Source organism: Tursiops truncatus, chromosome 18, assembly GCF_011762595.2.
Source record: "Tursiops truncatus isolate mTurTru1 chromosome 18, mTurTru1.mat.Y, whole genome shotgun sequence".
Classification (NCBI taxonomy): Eukaryota; Metazoa; Chordata; class Mammalia; order Artiodactyla; family Delphinidae; genus Tursiops; species Tursiops truncatus.
The window spans coordinates 3805112-3825974 of NC_047051.1; the positions used below are offsets into that span (position 1 = coordinate 3805112).

The 20863-nt window shown below is 45.5% G+C and overlaps 1 protein-coding gene across 1 annotated transcript in view; it reads left to right on the forward strand.

Annotated features, from left to right (window-relative positions):
• Positions 1 to 20863, forward strand: part of LOC101335064 (phospholipid-transporting ATPase IB) — a 233313-nt gene that overhangs the window by 167270 nt on the left and 45180 nt on the right. The window contains exons 12-13 of the mRNA XM_073795478.1: positions 422 to 605; positions 4791 to 4901. Coding sequence (XP_073651579.1) covers positions 422 to 605; positions 4791 to 4901 — 295 coding nt within the window. The remainder of the gene's footprint in view (positions 1 to 421; positions 606 to 4790; positions 4902 to 20863) is intronic.

A 20863-nucleotide genomic window follows, 5' to 3' on the forward strand; every position in this document is an offset into this window, starting at 1 on the left:
CTTGCCAGCCCGGGTTATGTATGACGGATGGCAAAGCCAAACTGGGGTCTGTGCTAGTTTTCTGATTTATCGGGAAGACACATCCTAAGACCTCTGTAACCAGCTTAGCTGCCTTGGTCCTTCTGGAGGGCACACGTGCCCAGGAGGAGTTTGCACGTACGGCTCCCGCTGAGCGGCGCGATTACCAACGGGCTGTGCTTTAAGTTAGTCTGAGTTGTGTATTTTCATCTGTGAAGTTGGCAAATACTTGAAAGCCACAAGCTACTGTTTTCTGAAAGCTTCTTTGCACATGAGCCTAAAACGTCTGTATTGAATTTGGAAATTGTCCAGTAACTGCCCTTTTAATGCAGTGAAATGTAGATTACAGCTGTTTCCTCTGGAAAGACGCGTAGAGTCGTAACTCCTCTCTCTTCTCCTCCAGAGTGTCCCCTCTGCAGAAGTCGGAGATAGTGGATGTGGTGAAGAAGCGGGTGAAGGCCATCACCCTGGCCATCGGGGACGGCGCCAATGACGTCGGGATGATCCAGACGGCCCACGTGGGTGTGGGCATCAGTGGCAACGAGGGCATGCAGGCCACCAACAACTCGGATTACGCCATCGCACAGGTCAGTGGTGTGGTCGACCCGCCGTCCCACCTTGTCGACAGGGTCCGCTGGGCACGAAGGCCTGGCTGGCGCTTGACCTTCAGTGCAGCCCTAGACCCCTGCCCCCCCTTTGGAAGCCGCGTGGAGGAGAAACCACCAGTGTATCTGGGTTTCTCTGTTGCCTCGATCTTGTGCAGTTACGAGGCCCTGTCCTGCGGTTTGGGTTTCCTTTCCAGCTGTGGGGCAGGCTGGGCTTTCTGTCGTCCAGGTGAGATGTCATTCCTGACAGATGGGTCTCACTGATTTTATAAATAATAATCTCTTCCCGTCAACTCTGCAGCTGCTGCATGTCCTTTTCTAATGCCATCCCGTGCCCAAGGGTGGCTGTGCTCGTAGCATCCGTTCTCTGCAATTCCTATCCTGATCTCCCCTCTTCCAGAAGGTGCTGGAACCCTCTCTCAGCAGCTATTTAAGGTCAGGGGGGATCAGGGATTCACTGCCGCTGCCCTCCGGGGCTGTGTCCAGGGCTCTCCAGGACCACTGCTGCCAGGTGGAGTGCCGGGAGCGTGAGCCCTGGGTTTGGGCGGCAGTTCCCCTGCGGTCAGCAGCTCATAGCCTCCGGCAGTTCGGCCACATCCAGCCCGTTCCTCTCTGGACCGTACGTTTCAGCAGAGGCTCCTGACCTCCTTAGTAGTTCCTGTCCCGGCAGCCTGAGGCTGAAAGAAATGTCCACTCCACAATGACAGCCCAGAAGTGAAGGAAATATACCCAACCTCCTGACCCCTGGGGTGCATATCTAGACCGTTGATGCTGCTCGACCGTCAGGAAAATCTAGACATCGTGGAGATCACAGACTGTTTCCTCCTGTCTCTGGGTCACAGTGTGCCGGGATTAAATGCCTGCTCGTTGGCTATAGTTCCCTCGTATTTCTCCACTGTTCAGTCTTTTGAAGAATGTGTTAACCTAACCACGTGGACACAGTAATGATGGCTTTTTCCTCCTTCAGGCTGAGCTGTGGGGCTGCATCTTAAACACGGAGGAGCTTGCGTCAAGCTGGTCCTCTGCGGCTTTGGGAGCTCCACCTCCCGGAGCGGGGCTGTGCCTTAGATCCCATCTCCAACTCCCTCCCAGCTGGTGGTTGTGCAAACACTGGGAAGAACTGCAGGATCCTCATGGCTCCGAAAAGTGCATGAAATCAGCCTTGTTCCTTTGGGGTTTTTTTTTTTTTTTTGCGGTACGCGGGCCTCTCGCTGTTGTGGCCTCTCCCGTTGCGGAGCACAGGCTCCGGATGCGCAGGCCCAGTGGCCATGGCTCACGGGCCCAGCCGCTCCGCGGCACGTGGGATCCTCCCGGACCGGGGCACGAACCCACGTCCCCTGCATCGGCAGGTGGACTCTCTGCCACTGCGCCACCAGGGAGGCCCCAGCCTCGTTCCTTTGTTGATTTCAAATAAATCCTCAAGATGATTGCTGAAGTCGGTAGGAAGAATGAATTCCGATTTTACGGGTGGGGAAACTGGGGCTCCTTCACCATAGGTGACCTGCCATGGGTCTCAGGCCCCAGGGTCAGAGAACAGCGGACCTGCACGTGACCTTGGGGGACCAGCCCCGCACACCTGCCCAGTTACTTTGCCGCGTCAACTGCTCCAAGGCCTGTGGGACTCATGCTTCCCGCAGTCTGTCAGCAACTGTAGACTTTATGCACCCCAGCATTATTAAATACTTGAGTTATAGCATCATCTGGCTGGCAGGATCTTTAGAGATTTCCTAGGAGCTCCAGGCAAATATTTGTCTGTCTTTTTCTTTCAAATGTCTAGGGAAGGGAGATTCCATGACTTGCTTTATTGAAACTGTACTAATAGGATGTGGGATCTGGAGCAATTGGTCTTTTCAGATTATTAAAGGCCAGTCAAAATTAAAGGCAAATCAAAATCAAGGGAGGGCGGAGAGGGGAGCAGGACTTTGTAACTCTAGTTAGGGGTTTTCTTGCCCATCCAGCGCAAGCCAGAGGAGGGGAGCTGACGGGTGGAGCTGACGGGGGGCCCCATATGGCCGCCATCCCTCCTGCCCGCCGTCCCGTTCACGCTTAGGCAGAGATCCCGTTATTCGGGGGCTGCGTTCTCCTTGCCCTACACCCTCTCCACCCGACAGTTTGCTTCCTCCGCCTTAATTGCTAGGTAGGAAATGCCGCAGTTTGCTGAATTCCTTTAGCTGAAGTTAATAAAACAATCAGTGTCTTCGGTTGAAGTTAACGCCTTGCCCTGGGTCTGTTTATTTTCATGTGGACGAATACATTTTTGATTGGGTTTTCGAGAACGTGCCCTGGAGAGTCGTTCCAGAAGGGAAGAAGTTAGCTCGAAGACTTGTCCTTGGGAAAATGAGGAAGTCGGCAAAGCTCTGCTTCTATTTCTTCCCCACCGGCCCCTGCTTCTGTCCGCAGGAGCGGCCCTGGGACTGACGGCCAGCCCCGTCTTGCTGCTTTGCCGTGCGTGGGCCGCCCGTGTAGTGTTGGGTCTCCAGCCCTTGGCTGCCTGCCCTCCTCGGGAGAGAGTCATTTGTGCCCCCTGCCTTCTTAATGTTTTTTGAGAGACCTCATGAAAATAGCATTTCGATTTAGGATCTGTTTTTTGTTTTTTTTTTCCTGAAAAGAAGTCACTGTAGCGCCAAGCCAGCACCTTCGGGATGATTCCAGCAGATGTTCTCTGTACCCATTGAAGGCTGAACTCCAGGGGGTCCAGGTCAAATGCAAACTTCCTTTTTATTTGTTTCGCTAGTTATTTTATGATTCCCTGTTCCCCTCTGGAATCCTTGATGAGCCTTTATGGAGGGCTTTATTTTTCCATATGTACCTACTCCTCCCATTTTGGGGTCTCATTCAGCTTTTCGAGCAGCACGTAGATGAGACATCTGCCTTCCCCGATCTGCAGGAACTCGCCGAGATGCGATTCACGTGGGACTGAGCCCCTCTTCTTAGCGCTAAAGCAAACTATTGCATGCCTTCCTCTTGAAAGAGTATTTTTAAAAAGATACTATATTTTCAGGAAGCCTTTCTTTTCTACAGATAGTTCAATATAATCTCAAAAGTCATCTGGAACGAATACGAAATTTACAATAGCACCAGGATTTCTAGTATCCGTGGATGTTCTCACTCCAACCTGGTTATCTCTCCTGGGAAAGTAAACAGAGTTTGAGTTTGTGGACTTCCCTACGACTCAGAACAGGAGCTAAGGTTTTAGTTCAAGGCAACCAAGGAGGGATCCAGCACCAGGCCAGGCCAATTGAATATACTGTGAATTTAAGCAGGGCTGCACCCACAGACGGTGCGTACACGCCAGAGTACGCCCAGGCTACAGCCCAGAGAAACAACCCATTTCCCTCCCTCCGGCCCCTTGTTCACACTTTTGGGGACCTTTGGGAAAGAGGACAGAAAGAGCAAAGCCAGGCTAAGGGGAGGGGAGGCTGAGGAGATATGATTGGAGTGGTGACCCCCTGCCACAAGGAGGATTCAAGTATTTTATTGGAATATTGCTGAATATTTCAGACTGTGAGAGCTAAGCTGTTACGTCACTCTCAGCTTAGTAGCCGCTGCCTGTTGGTGTTTTGTTCGGATGGGTGACTGCGTCGCACTCCAGCAAGAGGGGCCATGTACTTGTCGGAGGCCACAAAAAGGGGAAGGAAGTGGGTATAGAAGTGGCGGGCAGAGTGTGTGTCTGCGTCTGTGAGTCTCACTGTCTTTAACCTGCAGGCTGACAGCGGAGACAGGTAGCGCGTGTATGTGCATCCCTTCTGTTTCCAAGGATACTGGTGCACGAGTGTCCCTGTCCCTTGTTCCTGTTGTCATCATAAAACCTGTGATTCAGCAGAAGCATCTGATTCCCACTGCTCTTTTCTTCCAGTGCTGATGGGCCACCTTCTTTTAATAATTAAGATCCTGAAAAAGAAGTTGCATAAATAGATTGTCACAAGGATAGCCGTTCGAAGTCCAGCTGTGCGTTTGGGGAAAAGAAAAATTCCGTAGATTTAAGAGGAGGTTTTAGTCATTCTCACCTGGCCTGAAAGCTCTGCCTTTAGAGGGAATGATGTTCTTGGGTTACCTGCAGAATCCGGTTTCCTCCACTCCCTGTCAGTCTCCTCCTCCAGAGGACGTTCTGTGATTCTCCTTCCCAAGTGATGGGCTCTCCTGGACCCTTTTTCTTTCCTTTTTCAGTTTTCCTACTTGGAGAAGCTCCTGCTGGTTCACGGCGCCTGGAGTTACAACCGGGTGACCAAGTGTATCCTGTACTGTTTCTACAAGAACGTGGTCCTCTACATCATCGAGGTGAGTAAGGCTGCTTCTTCCTTGAAGAGGACAGCCTTTAGGTAATTAGGTCATTTCAAGGAAGGATTTTGTTCAGGGATAAGTAAAAAGATACTCCCCTGATGTATCGAGACCTGTGACACACACAGCCTCTTTGAAACCGGGGACACCTTCCAGGTCCAGGTTCTCTGGATCAAAAGCCAGGAGTCCCGGGATGCCTTCTCCACACTGCACGCCCTCCTCCCTCTGCCCAGCAGACAGACGGACAGGGGAAGGCCCTCTTCTGCGTGTCCCTCCTGCTGTCACTCACACCCTCCTCCCCGAGGTGGCCAGAGCCTGGGCAGCAGCCGGTGGCTCCTTGCTTGGTGGGCACGGAGACATTCCTAGGCAACCCATCTGTTTTTATCTTGACTCGAACGAAAGGGTTTCTGGCTGGATGTCTCATGGAATCTGCAGGTTTCCTGAGCTTTCGTTCATTGCTTCGGGGATATTCAGATGCTGCCACTGCAGCAGGGAGGATGTGGGATTGAGTGGGAGGAAGCCAGGAATGTAATTAAAACTCTCTCAATGAACTCACTGGGTTGTCAGCCTGTTTTTCAAGATGCTGATTCCGTTGTAAGTGAAATAAACGTGCTGTCTGGGACTAGCAGGGCGGATGGGGCCGAGGGACAAGTGGAAAAGGCATTTCATGTTTGGTCCCAGGGGCACCACCAGCCACCTCGTTCCTCCTTTTGAAGAATAGCTTTGCTATAAAGGCGCGGCCGTCATGACTAAGAGATTTCCAGACGTGTTTCCTAAAGAGGAAGCAGGCAGTCACTCTATGGGACAATAGAAGAGCCGTGGTCATTGTGTGTGGTGCTAATATCTCCTTCTCTTGTGGGTTATTTTGTGTCTGATTTCTCAACTCTTGGCAGAAATAATAACCGAGGCATATATCCACTTTTTCTGATGTGGTCCCTTAAAATCCTCAACTCAGATCATTGAACAAGTGGTTTGCTCATGGAACTGTGGTTAACCATTTCTTTACCAAATTGTCTGTTTCTTCCAGTTGAATATGCAGGTCAGACTTAGAGGTTCACGTCACTCACTCTCTAACTAAACTCCTACCGAGTAATTTTCCCAAGTTGCGCAGGTTGTGCACTGCACAAGCCTGCCCAGCCAAAGTGGTCAGTAGGGCTGAAACACAGGAACACCTAGAAAAAGAGATGCATTTTTCTGATCTGCACAAAGGGCAGCCCGCTTGCCTTGTCTGCTCATCTCGTGCTGCCGTGTTCACCTCAACCCACTCCGAGTAAGAACTTTGCGATGTTACACGTAATGGACTTTGTAGTGTCTGTCTTCTTCCTGTCCACATTTTGACAATTCGCTTTAGGCGCTTAAAGATGTTTCCCGCCACCCCCTATGGCATTTCTTGCGTCTGTGATAGGAGTCACTCCTGAATGTCACTGGGGGTCGTAGATAATTAGTGCTGTGGACTGAAGTGACGCGCATTGGAGTCCCCGTCCCACATAACAGCCCAACTTTCACGGGCATTTTCGTCTCCTGGAGGTGCTGGCTTCAGAAGATTTCTCAGTAATCTGGTTTTCCTCACAATCAGCACATTACAGATAGTCTAGACTTCTTATCAAGACATTCTCCATGAAGCCCCAACCCTTGAATTTTCCAGAGCTTCCTTGGGGGCCCTTCTTAGTCATTTACACCTACTATCTTGCCTTTTTCCTTTTTTAAAAAAAAACATCAAGGGGGCTGAGGCTGTGATGAGTACAATTTCAGCCTGTCTGAAAAATGCTGTTTGGAACACTTTCAATTCTGAAAGTGCTAGGCGAGTTCCTTACATTAATATTTCAATTGTGGCCAAGCAACAGGGATTAAATGGCCTTTTCTAAACAGCCTTTTAAACATTCTTTACAGGGTGAAAAATGAATGAATGAATGAATGAATGTCTCCACTGATCCATGCCCAATTTTCTCCTTAGTATTTCTGGGCAATCTTAATTTTATTTATTATTTATTTGTTAGTTTATATTTTTGGGGGGGTGTTTCAATTTTGTTTTATTTTTTTAACATCTTTTTTGGAGTATAATTGCTTTACAATGGTGTGTTAGTTTCTGCTTTATAACAAAGTGAATCAGCTATACATACACATATATCCCCATATCTCCTCCCTCTTGCGTCTCCCTCCCACCCTCCCTATCTGACCCCTCTAGGGGGTCACAAAGCACAGAGCTGATCTCCCTGTGCTATGCGGCTGCTTCCCACTAGCTATCTATTTTAGGTTTGGTAGTGTATATATGTCCATGCCACTCTCTCACTTCGTCCCAACTTACCCTTCCCCCTTCCCGTGTCCTCAAGTCCGTTCTCTACATCAGTGTCTTTATTCCTGTCCTGCCCCTAGGTTCTTCATAACCTTTTTTTTTTTTTAGATTCCATATATATGCGTTAGCATATGGTATTTGTTTTTCTCTTTCAAACTTACTTCACGATGTATGAAAGACTCTAGGTCCATCCACCTCACTACAAATAACACCATTTCGTTTTTTTTATGGCTGAGTAATATTCCATTGTATATATGTGCCACATCTTCTTTATCCATTCATCTGTCAGTGGACACTTAGGTTGCTTCCATGTCCTGGCTATTGTAAATAGAGCTGCAATGAACATTGTGGTACATGACTCATTTTGAATTATGGTTTTTTCAGGGTATATGCCCAGTAGTGGGATTGCTGGGTCGTATGGTAGTTTTATTTTTAGTTTTTTAAGGAACCTCCATACTGTTCTCCATAGTGGCTATATCAATATACATTCCCACCAACAGTGCAAGAGGGTTCCCTTTTCTCCACACCCTCTCCAGCATTGATTGATTGTAGATTTTTTGATGATGGCCATTCTGACTGGTGTGAGATGACATCTCATTGTAGTTTTGATTTGTGTTTCTCTAATGATTAATGATGTTGACCATTCTTTCATGTGTTTGCTGGCCATCTGTATATCTTCTTTGGAGAAATGTCTATTTAAATCTTCTGCCCATTTTTGGATTGGGTTGTTTGGTTTTTGATATTGAGCTGCATGAGCTGCTTGTAAATTTTGGAGATTAATCCTTTGTCAGTTGCTTCATTTGCAAATATTTTCTCCCATTCTGAGGGTTGTCTTTTGGTCTTGTTTATGGTTTCCTTTGCTGTGCAAAAGCTTTTAAGTTTCATTAGATCCCATTTATTTATTTTTGTTTTTATTTCCATTTCTCTAGGAGGTGGGTCAGAAAGGATCTTGCTGTGATTTATGTCATAGAGTGTTCTGCCTATGTTTTCCTCTAAGAGTTTTACAGTGTCTGGCCTTACATTTAGGTCTTCAATCCATTTTGAGGGTTTTTTTGTATATGGTTAGGGAGTATTCTGATTTCATTCTTTTACATGTAGCTGTCCAGTTTTCCCCACACCACTTATTGAGGAGGCTGTCTTTTCTCCATTGTATATTCTTGCCTCCTTTATCAAAAATAAGGTGACCATATGTGTGTGGGTTTCTCTCTGGGCTTTCTATCCTGTTCCATTGATCTAGATTTCTGTTTTTGTGCCAGTACCATAGTCTCTTGATTACTGTAGCTATGTGGTGTAGGAACCTGATTCCTTCAGCTCCGTTTTTCTTTCTCAAGATTGCTTTGGCTATTCGGGGTCTTTTGTGTTTCCATACAAATTGTGAAATTTTTTGTTCTAGTTCTGTGAAAAATGCCAGTGGTAGTTTGATAGGGATTGCATTGAATCTGTAGATTGCTTTGGGTAGTAGAGTCATTTTCACAATGTTGATTCTTCCAATCCAAATACATGGTATATCTCTCCATCTGTTTGTATCATCTTTAATTTCTTTCATCAGTGTCTTATAGTTTTCTGCATACAGGTCTTTTGTCTCCTTAGGTAGGTTTGTTCCTAGGTATTTTATTCTTTTTGTTGCAGTGGTAAATGGGAGTGTTTCCTTAATTTCTCTTTCAGATTTTTCATCGTTAATGTGTAGGAATGCAAGAGATTTCTGTGCATTAATTTTGTGTCCTACTAATTCACCAAATTCATTGATTAGCTCTAGTAGTTTTCTGGTAGAGTCTTTAGGATTCTCTATGTATAGTATCATGTCCTCTGCAAACAGTGACAGCTTTACTTCTTCTTTTCCGATTTGGATTCCTTTCATTTCTTTTTCTTCTCTGATTGCTGTGGCTAAAACTTCCAAACCTATGTTGAATAATAGTGGTGAGAATGGGCAACCTTGTCTTGTTCCTGATCTTAGTGGGCAACCTTGTCTTTTTCCTGATCTTAGTGGACATGGTTTCGGTTTTTCAACATTGAGAATGATGTTGGCTGTGGGTTTGTCATATATGGCTTTTATTATGTTGAGGTAAGTTCCCTCTATGCCTACTTTCTGGAGGGTTTTTATCATAAATGGTGTTGAATTTTGTTGAAAGCTTTTTCTGCATCTATTGAGATGTCATACGGTTTTTATCCTTCAATTTGTTAATATGGTGTATCACATTGATTGATTTGCTTATATTGAAGAATTCTTGCATCCCTGGGATAAACCCCACTTGATCATGGTGTGTGATCCTTTTAATGTGCTGCTGGATTCTGTTTGCTAGTATTTTGTTGAGGATTTTTGCATCTGTGTTCATCAGTGATACTGGCCTGTAGTTTTCTTTTTTTGTGACATTTTTTCTGGTTTTGGTATCAGGGTGATGGTGGCCTCGTAGAGTGAGTTTGGGAGTGTTCCTCCCTCTGCTCTATTTTGCAAGAGTTTGAGAAGGATAGGTGTTAGCTCTTCTCTAATTGTTTGATAGAATTCGCCTGTGAAGCCACCTGGTCCTCGGCTTTTGTTTGCTGGACGATTTTTAATCACAGTTTCAATTTCAGTGCTTGTGATTGGTCTGTTTATATTTTCTCTTTCTCCTGGTTCAGTCTTGGTAAGTTGTGCTTTTCTAAGAATTTGTCCATTTCTTCCAGGTTGTCCATTTTATTGGCATAGAGTTGCTTGTAGTAATCTCTCATGATCCTTTGTATTTCTTCAGTGTCAGTTGTTATGTCTCCTTTTTCATTTCTACATGTATCGATTTGAGTCTTCTCCCTTCTTTCTTGATGAGTCTGGCTAATGGTTTATCAATTTTGTTTATCTTCTCAAAGAATCAACTTTTAGTTTTATTGATGTTTGCTATTGTTTCCTTCATTTCTTTTTCATTGATTTCTGATCTGATCTTTATGATTTCTTACCTTATGCTAATTTCGGGGGGTTTTTTGTTCTTCTTTCTCTAATTGCTTTAGGTGTAAGGTTAGGTTGTTTATTTGAGATGTTTCTTGTTCCTTGAGGTAGGATTGTATTGCTATAAACTTCCCTCTTAGAACTGCTTTTGCTGCATCCCATAGGTTTTGGGTCGTCGTGTTTTCATTGTCATTTGTTTCTAGGTACTTTTTAATTTCATCTTTGATTTCTTCAGTGATCTCTTGGTTATTTAGTAGTGTATTTTTTAGCCTCCATGTGTTTGTATTTTTTACAGATATTTTTCTGTAATTGATGTCTACTCTCATAGCATTGTGGTTGGAAAAGATACTTGATATGATTTCAATTTTCTTAGATTTACCAAGGCTTGAGTTGTGAACCAAGATATGATCTATCCTGGAGAATGTTCCAGAAGCACTTGAGAAGAAGGTGTATTCTGTTGTTTTTGGATGGAGTGTCTTATAAATATCAATTAAGTCCATCTTGTTTAATGTATCATTTAAAGCTTGTGTTTCCTTATTTATTTTCTGTTTGAATGATCTGTCCATTGGTGTAAGTGGGGTGTTGAAGTCCCGTACTATGATTGTGTTACTGTCAATCTCCCCTTTTATGGCTGTTAGCATTTGCCTTCTGTATTGAGGTGCTCCTATGTTGGGTGCATAAATATTTACAATTGTTATGTCTTCTTCTTGGATTGATCCCTTCATCATTATGTAGTGTCCTTCTTTGTCTCTTGTAATAGTCTTTATTTTAAAGTCTATTTTGTCTGATATGAGAATTGCTACTCCAGCTTTCTTTTGATTTCCATTTGCATGGAATATCTTTTTCCATCCCCTCACTTTCAATCTGTATGTGTCCCTAGGTCTGAAGCGGGTCTCTTGTACACCGCATATATATGGGCCTTGTTTTTGTATCCATTCAGCTAGTCTGTGTCTTTTCGTTAGAGCATTTAATACATTTACATTCAAGGTTATTATCGATATGTATGTTCCTCTTACCATTTTCTTAATTTTTTGAGGTTTGTTATTGTAGGTCTTTTCCTTCTCTTGTGTTTCCTGCCTAGAAAAGTTCCATTAGCATTTATTGTAAAGCTGGTTTGGTGGTGCTGAATTCTGTTACCTTTGCTTGTCTGTAAAGATTTAATTTCTCTGTGGAATCTGAATGAGATCCTTCCTGGGTAGAGTAATCTTGGTTGCAGTTTTTTCCCTTTCATCATGTCCTGCCACTCACTTCTGCCTTGCAGAGTTTCTGCTGTAAGATCATCTGTTAACCTTATGGGGATTCCCTTGTATGTTATTTGTTGTTTTTCTCTTGCTGCTTTTAATATTTTTTCTTTGTATTTAATTTTTGATAGTTTGATTAATGTGTTTTGGCGTGTTTCTCCTTGGATTTATCCTGTATGGGACTCTCTGCGCTTCTTGGACTTGATTAACTATTTCCTTTCTCGTATTTGGGAAGTTTTCAACTATAGTCTCTTAAAATATTTTCACAGTCCCTTTCTTTTTCTCTTCTTCTTCTGGGACCCGTATAATTCCAATGTTGGTGCGTTTAATGTTGTCCCAGAGGTCTCTGAGACTGTCCTCAGTTCTTTTCATTCTTTTTTCTTCATTCTGCTCTGCAGTAGTTATTTCCACTATTTTATCTTCCAGGTCACTTATCTGTTCTTCTGCCTCAGTTATTCTCCTATTGATTCTTTCTAGAGAATTTTTAATTTCATTTGTTCTGTTGTTCATCATAGTTTGTTTGCTCTTTAGTTCTTCTAGGTTTTTGTTAAATGTTTCTTGCATTTTCTCCATTCTGTTTCCAAGATTTTGGATCATCTTTACTATCATTACTCTGAATTCTTTTTCAGGTAGACTGTGTATTTCCTCTTCATTTGTTTGGTCTGGTGGGTTTTTACCTTGCTCCTTCATCTGCTGTGTGTTTCTCTGTCTTCTCATTTTGTTTAACTTATTGTGTTTGGGGTCTCCTTTTTGCAGGCTGCAGGTTCGTAGTTCCCGTTGTTTTTGGTGTCTGCCCCCAGTGGTTAAGGTTGGTTCAGTGGGTTGTGTAGGCTTCCTGGTGGAGGGGACTGGTGCCTGTGTTCTGGTGGATGAGGCTGGATCTTGTCTTTCTGGTGGGCAGGACTGCGTCCGGTGGTGTGTTTTGAGGTGTCTGTGAACTTAATATGATATTAGGCAGCCTCTCTGCTAATGGGTGGTGTTGTGTTCCTGTCTTGCTAGTAGTTTGGCATAAGGTGTCCAGCACTGTAGCTTGCTGGTCGTTGAGTGGAGTTGCGTCTTAGTGTTGAGATGGAGATCTCTGGGAGAGCTTCCACCATTTGATATTGCATGGAGCTGGGAGGTCTCTGGTGGACCAGTATCCTGAACTGCGCTCTCCCACCTCAGAGGCTCAGGCCTGACACCGGCTGGAGAACCAAGACCCTGTCATCCACACGGCCAATGTCACGTGGATTGTGGAGGGTCTGGCCCTGTGATCCAGTTGTTTATAGTCCACTCCAGCTGCTTATCCAGCAGAGCCTTCTCCCTGCTTGGCACTTTTGTGGTCGCGCTGCCTTTCTGATGCGCAGCTGGTATCCCGTGCAGATTCCCCAGGTCTGTGATATTAACCTAAGCTTTACTGCCAAGTCACCAGAAATCTCCGAAAATAACTAGCTTTTTACGACAGCCATTACCTCCAAGCTTCTTCTCTTCTCTCTTCGGTGGAGCCTTCCTGATCTTAATTTTAAAACCAAGAAACAGAATCCTTAGCTGAGCGCAGACAGTTCGAGCGTTCTCTCAGACGGCCTCTGCCATTGCCGAGCAACCTCTGTGGCGTCAGTGTGTGCGCTTCAGGTGGAATTCCACCATGGGAAAGTACTGCTTGTATGCTGTTTCAGTGTGTTCTGAGCTGAAAGGTCAAAGATTTTTGTAAGTTGACTTTCTCATTTGCAATGAATAGTGTTGCGTTCTAAGGGTTATCTTGTAGTTAATTACTTATGTGAGAATAAATTAAGTATATTATGTATTTTTCTGAACTGGTTTTCTTGTACATCAAGGAGAAACCCTTTGTGATAGCCAGGACGTTCTCATCTCAGAAGCCCTTTGATATTCTTAACTAGCAGTCATTTAAGAATACAAACTTAAAATAATATGCTAGCTAAAAAAGGTATCACATGTGCATACACACACGTATATAGTCTTAGCCATTATTATGAGGCTCAGCATATGATTTGAATTAGCAATAAAGATTGTACGGAGAAACTAGAGCCTATGATGTAATACTGTCCGCGCACTTGGTGTACTAACCTCTAGAACCGGATTTCTCTAGAGAGGGAATGCCTGGTGATACTCTCACTGTCACAAGTCTCAGTCTGAAAGTCCCTCCACCCCTAAGTCCCTTATGTGTATTCTTTTCTGATTTTTCTCTCTGTGTTTATAGAGATGTTTATATATACAGACAAATCAGTGTTTTACACACACGTCATCCTGTTTTGTGATACGTCCTGCAGCCCCTGTTCTACTTACGGTGCATTTCGGAATCATTTCCCATCACTACATAGAGATCTGTTGCCTGGTGTTTCACACTGTGGTGTTCTACAACCTGTTCAGCCCTTCCTGTGTTGATAAACATTCAAGTCATCTCCAGCTTCACCCACAAAAAGCCTTGTGGAATTACACCTTTCCCTCTAACCAGGCCATAAATACTCCACCAAAATGATGTTGATCTAATTAGACCATTTTCACTGCAGTGCCTTGAACATAATCCGTGCTCAATTCATGTATTATTATCTGTACCACACGTTCCTCCTTGCTGACAGCTCTTAATGCTTGTGTGGTGTGCCATTTGAAATTTATTCATGCCAAAGCAACCATTGGTTCAAGTGATTAAAAACTAGGAACAAAATGGTGGAATCAGTGATTTCCTAGGGGCCCTATTAATGGTAGAACTAAAAGTATATTCCGTCTTTGTTTTCCATCCTCTCTGCTACTACCTTAATTTAGTACTTTTTACCTGGATGATAGCAGAGACCACTAGCTTTGCCCATTCAAACATCTATAATGAAGCCAGGATGAACTTTCTGAAACATACATCTGACCAGCTCCAGTGCCTGGCCCAGTGTCTGGAGCATGGGTGCCCCAGAATGTCGGCAGTGAGTGAGCGAGTGAATTCCACTACTCTCTTCAAACTCCTCAAGGGTTCCTGTGTCTTTTGATAAAATCCCAACTCTCCCTCGAGCCCCTGGTGGTCTAGACCCTGATGGTCCACACTACATCTCTCCTATTTTGTTTTTAATCAGTGTTATTGAAGTATAATGAATATACAGTAAGATACACCATTTTTAGGTGTACCGTTCCGTGAATTAAAGCTGGGTTTTTATCCCTAGAAACTAACTGGCGATATTCTGTCTGCCTTCCCGCAGACGATGACAGACAAGAATGTCACGGAGAGTTCTGTGGGTGGACGGTGGTGATGGTTGCGCAACGGCGTGAACGTGCTTAATGCCACTGAATTCCACACTTGGAAGTGGTTAAGATGCTAAACTCTATGTGTATTTCGCCACCATTTTTAAAAATGCTAAAACGTTAAAAAAAGAACGTCACAAGCGCTCGGCTGTTTTGTTCACCTTGAGGGAAACAAAAACTGCGCATCAGCTCCTTGAAGGCTTGAAAGACAAACGTTGCCTGGAGTTTTGCTTTGTATTACAGCCAGTTAAATGCTGAGTTTAGTGGCCGTGACCAGATGGACCGTATTTCTCAGAAGGTGAAACCTTGCTCTGAGGCTGGGCCAGGTGGGGCTTTGCAGGCTGGCCACGCAGGTGGGACTCCCGTCAGCCAGCTGGAGGGGAGTGTGCCTCGTGTGTGTGCGTTCGGGCCAGGAAGAGGAATGAAATTAGCAAAGGCAAGGAGGTAGGGGTACCGGAGTGGCCAGAGGAGGGGCCTGAAGACCAGACGGGAGCTTTGTGGCTTTTGGAGACTGGGATCCCTTTTTCATTCCGGAATAGGCAAGTTCCGTAGTCAAAGCAATTTCAGAAAATGTGTCTTTCAATACATTGGGCACATGGTAAGCGGAGACCTTTAATGTAATTTTGTAGTTTTAACCTGGGGCATGAATCATGGCCATTATGATGGTGAGAAGTTGGTGGTTCCTAATACAGGGAATAACCATGACACATAGATATCGATGTGAAAAAAAATGGGGATTTTATACCATTTAGAGTGTCTACTTATTTTTGGCAACATATATGAGAAATTTTAATGTTTTCCTGGGGTCGTTAAACTGGTATGGGATACAAGCTGGGAGATGGGATGCGTGTTAGCCTAGAGGTCTGGAAATATTATCACTGAAATAGAGATTTAAACCGTCGCAATTTGGGGTCGTGGGATACAGATGAACAAGACGGAGCTCTGGCTCTTGGAGGGGACACAGGTGAGAACTCCCACCACTCAGTACCATGCTGGGCGCTGGCTTCCAGGAAGATGCTTGAGGTGAGATCGATCAGAAGGGTAGCTCTTCCCTCACAGCCGGGGAAGGTAGGGGCCTCGGGTTTCCAGGCTGAAATGAGTTAAGACCTGAAGGTTGACCAGGGGCTAGAAGGGAGGGTTAGGCCTGTGTACCAAGGAGAGCCCGCACCTGCCTTTACCATCCCACCCGCTGCGTTTATTCCAGCTCTGTGAGGGGTGTCAGGAGTCATCGGCAGGGTAAACAACAGGGAAAACGTGCACTTTGCTGGGGTTTTACGTTTCAGTGGGAAATCGGCTGCAGAACTAGTTAGACGTGGGCTTAGGACCGGGCTCTCAAAGCCTAGTTGGTCGCTGCTGGTCCATAGAGCAGGGAGTTTGTTAGCAAAAGGCAAGGAGGAGGGGTGACGGGGAGGAACCGTCACAAAACCGGAGAAGGCTTAGGTCTGGAGGGATGCCCCTACCAGATACCCAGCACTTTGAACTTTATAAAAAGAGACTCTTACTGCTTTTCACAGGTGACAATATATGCTTTCTGAATGATGTTTTCGCAGCTGCTTTACCTAAGAGGATCGTTATAAAGATCCAGTATTCTGAAAAAAAGTATTTATGCTGGATGTTATAAAAATTGAGTCTCTAACTCCATAAACTGTTTAAGCCTCCCTGGAATTAAAAAAAATAGTGCAAGTCCAGAAACAAAATTGATGCAAAGGACTCATGGGGCCCGCGTGAACTTGGAGAGCTCTGCCGGGTGCGTTGTTCCAGGTGCCCACTCTTCCCCCCCACCTGGCGCTGTGGCAGAAATAAACGACTCAGACCCAGCAAGGGGTCCGGCTCCTCACATCTGCGCTAACGCTCTCAGATTCCAACTTGCTCCCCTGGCTAAAGGCTCTCCTGCTTTCAGAGGTGGCGCTGCACAGGCTAGTACCGGGTGCTTGTCTATTCACCAGCTCAGTGGCCCAGGCAGGACTGATGACACAGCGCTCAATAAACAGGGACTCGATTGAGCAGGTCTTCAGTAGAGGCCAGCCTCTAGGAATCTATTGGGCTTTTGGGTTTCATGGGTTTTTTAATTAATTTATTGTTTTGGCTGCGTTGGGTCTTCGTTGCGGTGCGCGGGCTTCTCATTGCGGTGGCTTCTCGTGTTGCAGAGCACGGGCTCTAGGCATGCGGGCTTCAATAGTTGTGGCACGTGGGCTTCAGTAGTTGTGGCACACGGGCTCAGTAGTTGTGGCTCGCAGGCTCAGCAGTCGTGGCTCACGGGCTCTAGAGCACAGGCTCAGTAGTTGTGGTGCACGGGCTTAGTTGCTCCGCGGCATACGGGATCTTCCCGAGCCAGGGCTCGAACCCGTGTCCCCTGAACTGGCAGGCGGATTCTTAACCACTGCGCCACCAGGGAAGTCCCTGCACGTTGTTTTGATAATCTTTTGTGGGTCACTCGTCAATTTGAGAATTGCTTTTTCATAACACTAGCTATTAACTGGAAGCTTTACCTCCTCATTAGCCTCAGCTAATTGGTTTCCCTTTTTCCTTAGAAGGTATTTATTAGTAAGGTATGCCGCTGTCCTGTTTTACAAGGTATAATTCACATGCACAGAATTAATGCTTTTTAGTGTACAGTTCTGTGAGTCCTAACAAATGCATCACCACACTCAGATACAGAGCAGCGCCATGACTCCCCATACCCCCCCAGCCCGCTTTGTATCGGCCGCTACCCTCCCACTCAGTCCCTAGAAATGACTGCTCTGGTTTCCGATGCCGTAGTTTTGCCTTTCTTAGAATGTTGTAGGCATGGAACTGGACGGTGTGTGGTCTTCTTATGCTGGCTTCTCCTCTCAGCGTAATGCATTTGAGAGTTGTTGAGAGTATCAGTAGTTTATTCTTTATTGCCGAGTAGTATTCCTTTATACGAATAGGGTTTCCCATGGTTGGGGAGTTCTGGAAATCCAATCCCAGTGGGTTGAGAACCAGGGACCAGGAAGTCAGTGAACTGCAGGTAATATCATAGTTTAAGGAAGGGCTGGAGTGAAGTTTGACTAGCATGACACTGGCCGTAAAAAAGCAAGATGACGGTAGTGGACAAGTGCGTCAGCCTGGTGAACGCCTTCTGCTTAAGCCCTCCTGGGGAACAGAAAGGCCAGGAACCCACAGACTTGTCTTCCTGGAGCCACGCTTCCAACCGCTGTCTGGCTGGTGTCCATTAGCCGAGGGCAGCATCATCATGGCCACGGCTGGGGGCTCCCCCGGGGGCTTTGCCTCCAGCTCAGGATACGCAGATTTGGGCAAGCCTCGGGACCACTCACAGCCTCAGCGTCCTTCTCTGTGAAATGACAGTAAGAAGGTGCAGACTTCCAGAAGTTGGTGAGGATGAAGTGAAATCACATCGGAAAGCCTTTAGCATGGTGTGAACCATGTAGCAAGCTCTCACATCAGCCTTTAGCATCCTTTTAAGGTATTTCATATTTGACAACCTTACAGCTCTGCTGTGGTTATGGGCGTGAGGCTCTTCTCGTCCCTGCCCCCTCCCAGAACAGGAATCTAGTTTTCTTGTCCACCCTCTGCCGGAAGCCTTCCCGGGAGGAGGTGAATCTTCCGACGCTTGGCCCTTGTTATGTAATCGTCAACTCTGCAGCTGTGTACGATCACTGTAGGGCAGAACCACCACGATTAAATCTGTCAGATTAACTGGAAGGTTGCTTGCGAATAAATTAACTGTTTCCCAGTAATGTGGGCCCTTGTCCATAACTGAGAAATAATTCTTCTAACATCATCTGTGATCTGATCTTCTCCCCTGACCTAGAGCGGCATTTTCAGATATCATTAAGTAGCCTAGACCGCTTGGTGCTCACACGCTCTGCTCGAGTTACATCAGCAGCGTTTAAATGAAACATTCAGACTCGTCCCTTAAAACTTCAGCCTCTCACCAGTCCACTCTGCTGGAATTTGCTGGAAGGAATCCACTGGAGAGTGGAGATTTGCCAGTTTCTTTCCAATCCAAGCCTCTCGTGGTGATTGAAGATTGCTCTCCAGGCTCTAATGGATCCAGATGCCTGTCTGCCTCCCTGCTTCAGAGGCCAGACGAGCACTGCCTCTAAGTGCCTACTGATTGCCTGAAAGCACACCCTCTTTTCTCCTTGTGTACGAACCGGGCGGGAGCTGTGATGTCAGCAGAGATCCTGTCAGTGCTTTCAGGTGGGTAAAGTGCTGTCTTGATCTTGGGTGGTTTCCAACTATAACCTTGAAGTGTCCAGCAGTTCTGTCAGTTACACCTGCCTTCAGGGTGCTTTGAAATTCACTTGCTTTGGGACACTCCATCGTGAGAGCAAGCCGCGATGAGATACAGCCTGGCCACCAGTATGTGTTGGTATGAAAATGGAAAATAAGTTTTCCTGGGTTCTTGCGGCTGAGAATACTTTAAATCTATAAACCTTGGGTGTGTTTTGTATATGCTGACTTTTTTGGTGGGGGAGGAGACTTGCCAGAGAAACTTAACCCAAAAGGCAGTGCTGTACAACATTCCTGTGCTGTTTGGTAGGTCATGGTAGAGGCCACTGGGGTCCGTTCATAGCATCATTAGCTGACGTAAAGCATGCATTTGACTCAGTAATTGTTTCTGGAAATGTTAAAAGCTCATGGTGAGTATTTGCAGGATCTTGTTACTTTATCCCCGAACGTATCTGAAAAGACGGATGGAAGACTCACCATAGGGAGGTTATACAGCAGCTTTGGGTTTTTCTTCCCACCGGAATCACACCAAGCAGATGGCCCTTGTTTTAACACAGGTCTCCTGGGCCCGTCTTTCTAGCAGTTCCTCCTGGAATAAGCACGGCCGCAGACTCACAAGAGCCGTGTACCTACACATGCCCTTGGGGGGGTTGCTTTTCCTTCCTTTTTCTGTTTGTGTGGTCTGATAGAAATCTGTCCGTGATGGAAATGCCCTGGGATTCCTCCCCCAGGAACCCTCACCGGATGCCTCTTCCTGCGTCTCTCCTCCTTGTCGGCTACTTCCTGTAACCGTAGCCAGTGCCACGGTTACCCTGCCTCTAGCCCTAGTCTACATAGATAGGAGTCAGGACTGAGGGTTCTGCTGCTTCTCCTTTTTTTCCTGTTTCTGTAGCATCTGTTACAATGTATAACCCCACAAGGGATATCTGCCCATATCAAAAAATGCTTCTCAGTGGCTTCTACACAGTGAACATAAATGGAAGAAAAGAACCCTACATTCTGTTTAAAACAGCTAAGTCTTTGTTGTTGCCGATTAAGTTGGTAGAAGGAATTCTAAAGAGTAAAATTAAAATGATATTGAAAATCAAGTTTCTCTGTCTACGATGAGTTATGAAAAGATTTTTCTTAAACATTAATTAAAAAGGTATAATATTTTAAATGAACTGAAATATACTAAAGCTATAAAGTCAGTGTGAATAAAAAGGAAGATGTTCCCCACTCTTGGATAGGAAGAAATATGTACACACACACCCTGAGACATACACACGTGTACATACATACATATCACACGTGCATATGAGTACATATGCGTACACGTATATCTACGTATATCGCAAAGTGTCAGACCTCTTCTGCACCCACTTTTGTGACATAACAGTATATCCCAGGAATCTCCCCACATAATGCTAGAGGGCCTCCTCAGTCTTTTTCAATAGCAGAGTGTTCAGTTAGTTTAAAAAAAAAAAAAAAGCAGAGTGTTCAGTTAGGTAAGTAGTTGACTTAACCAGTCCCCTATTGATGGACACTTGGGTTTTTTCCAACTTCAACATTTTGCTTCAACAAATTATGCTGCAGTGCTGGATAAGTTCCCAGAAGTGGGACTTCCATGTCAAAGGGCAGATGCATTAATAATTTTGATAAATACTGGCATTTTCCCTTTTTAAAAAAAATTTCTAGCAGTTCTTTCTATTCTGGGGAGATTACCCCGTTGTCAGTGGCGTGAGTTGCGATCGTTTTATTTTTCATTGTCGTAGTAAAAGATTGGAATCATCTTAAACCGTTCACTGCGGGTAGGGATCCCTGGGAAGGAGGCTCTGAAATGGCGTTAGCTTGAGGGGTGTTCATTGAGATCAGCGTCTATCGATGGGAGGGATGGAAGCACGAGAAAACTGACTCAGGTAAACGCGTGAAACCCTGGGTCAGACCACTGGCCGGGGCAAAGCCAGGAGGAGACCACGGACCCCTGCTCTTGGTAGAGCCGCTGCAGTACAGGCTGCTTCTTCCAAGGACGGCATCTTAGAGGAGACCACGGCCCAGGCGAAGTCATTCCTAAAGAAACGAGTTGGGAGTA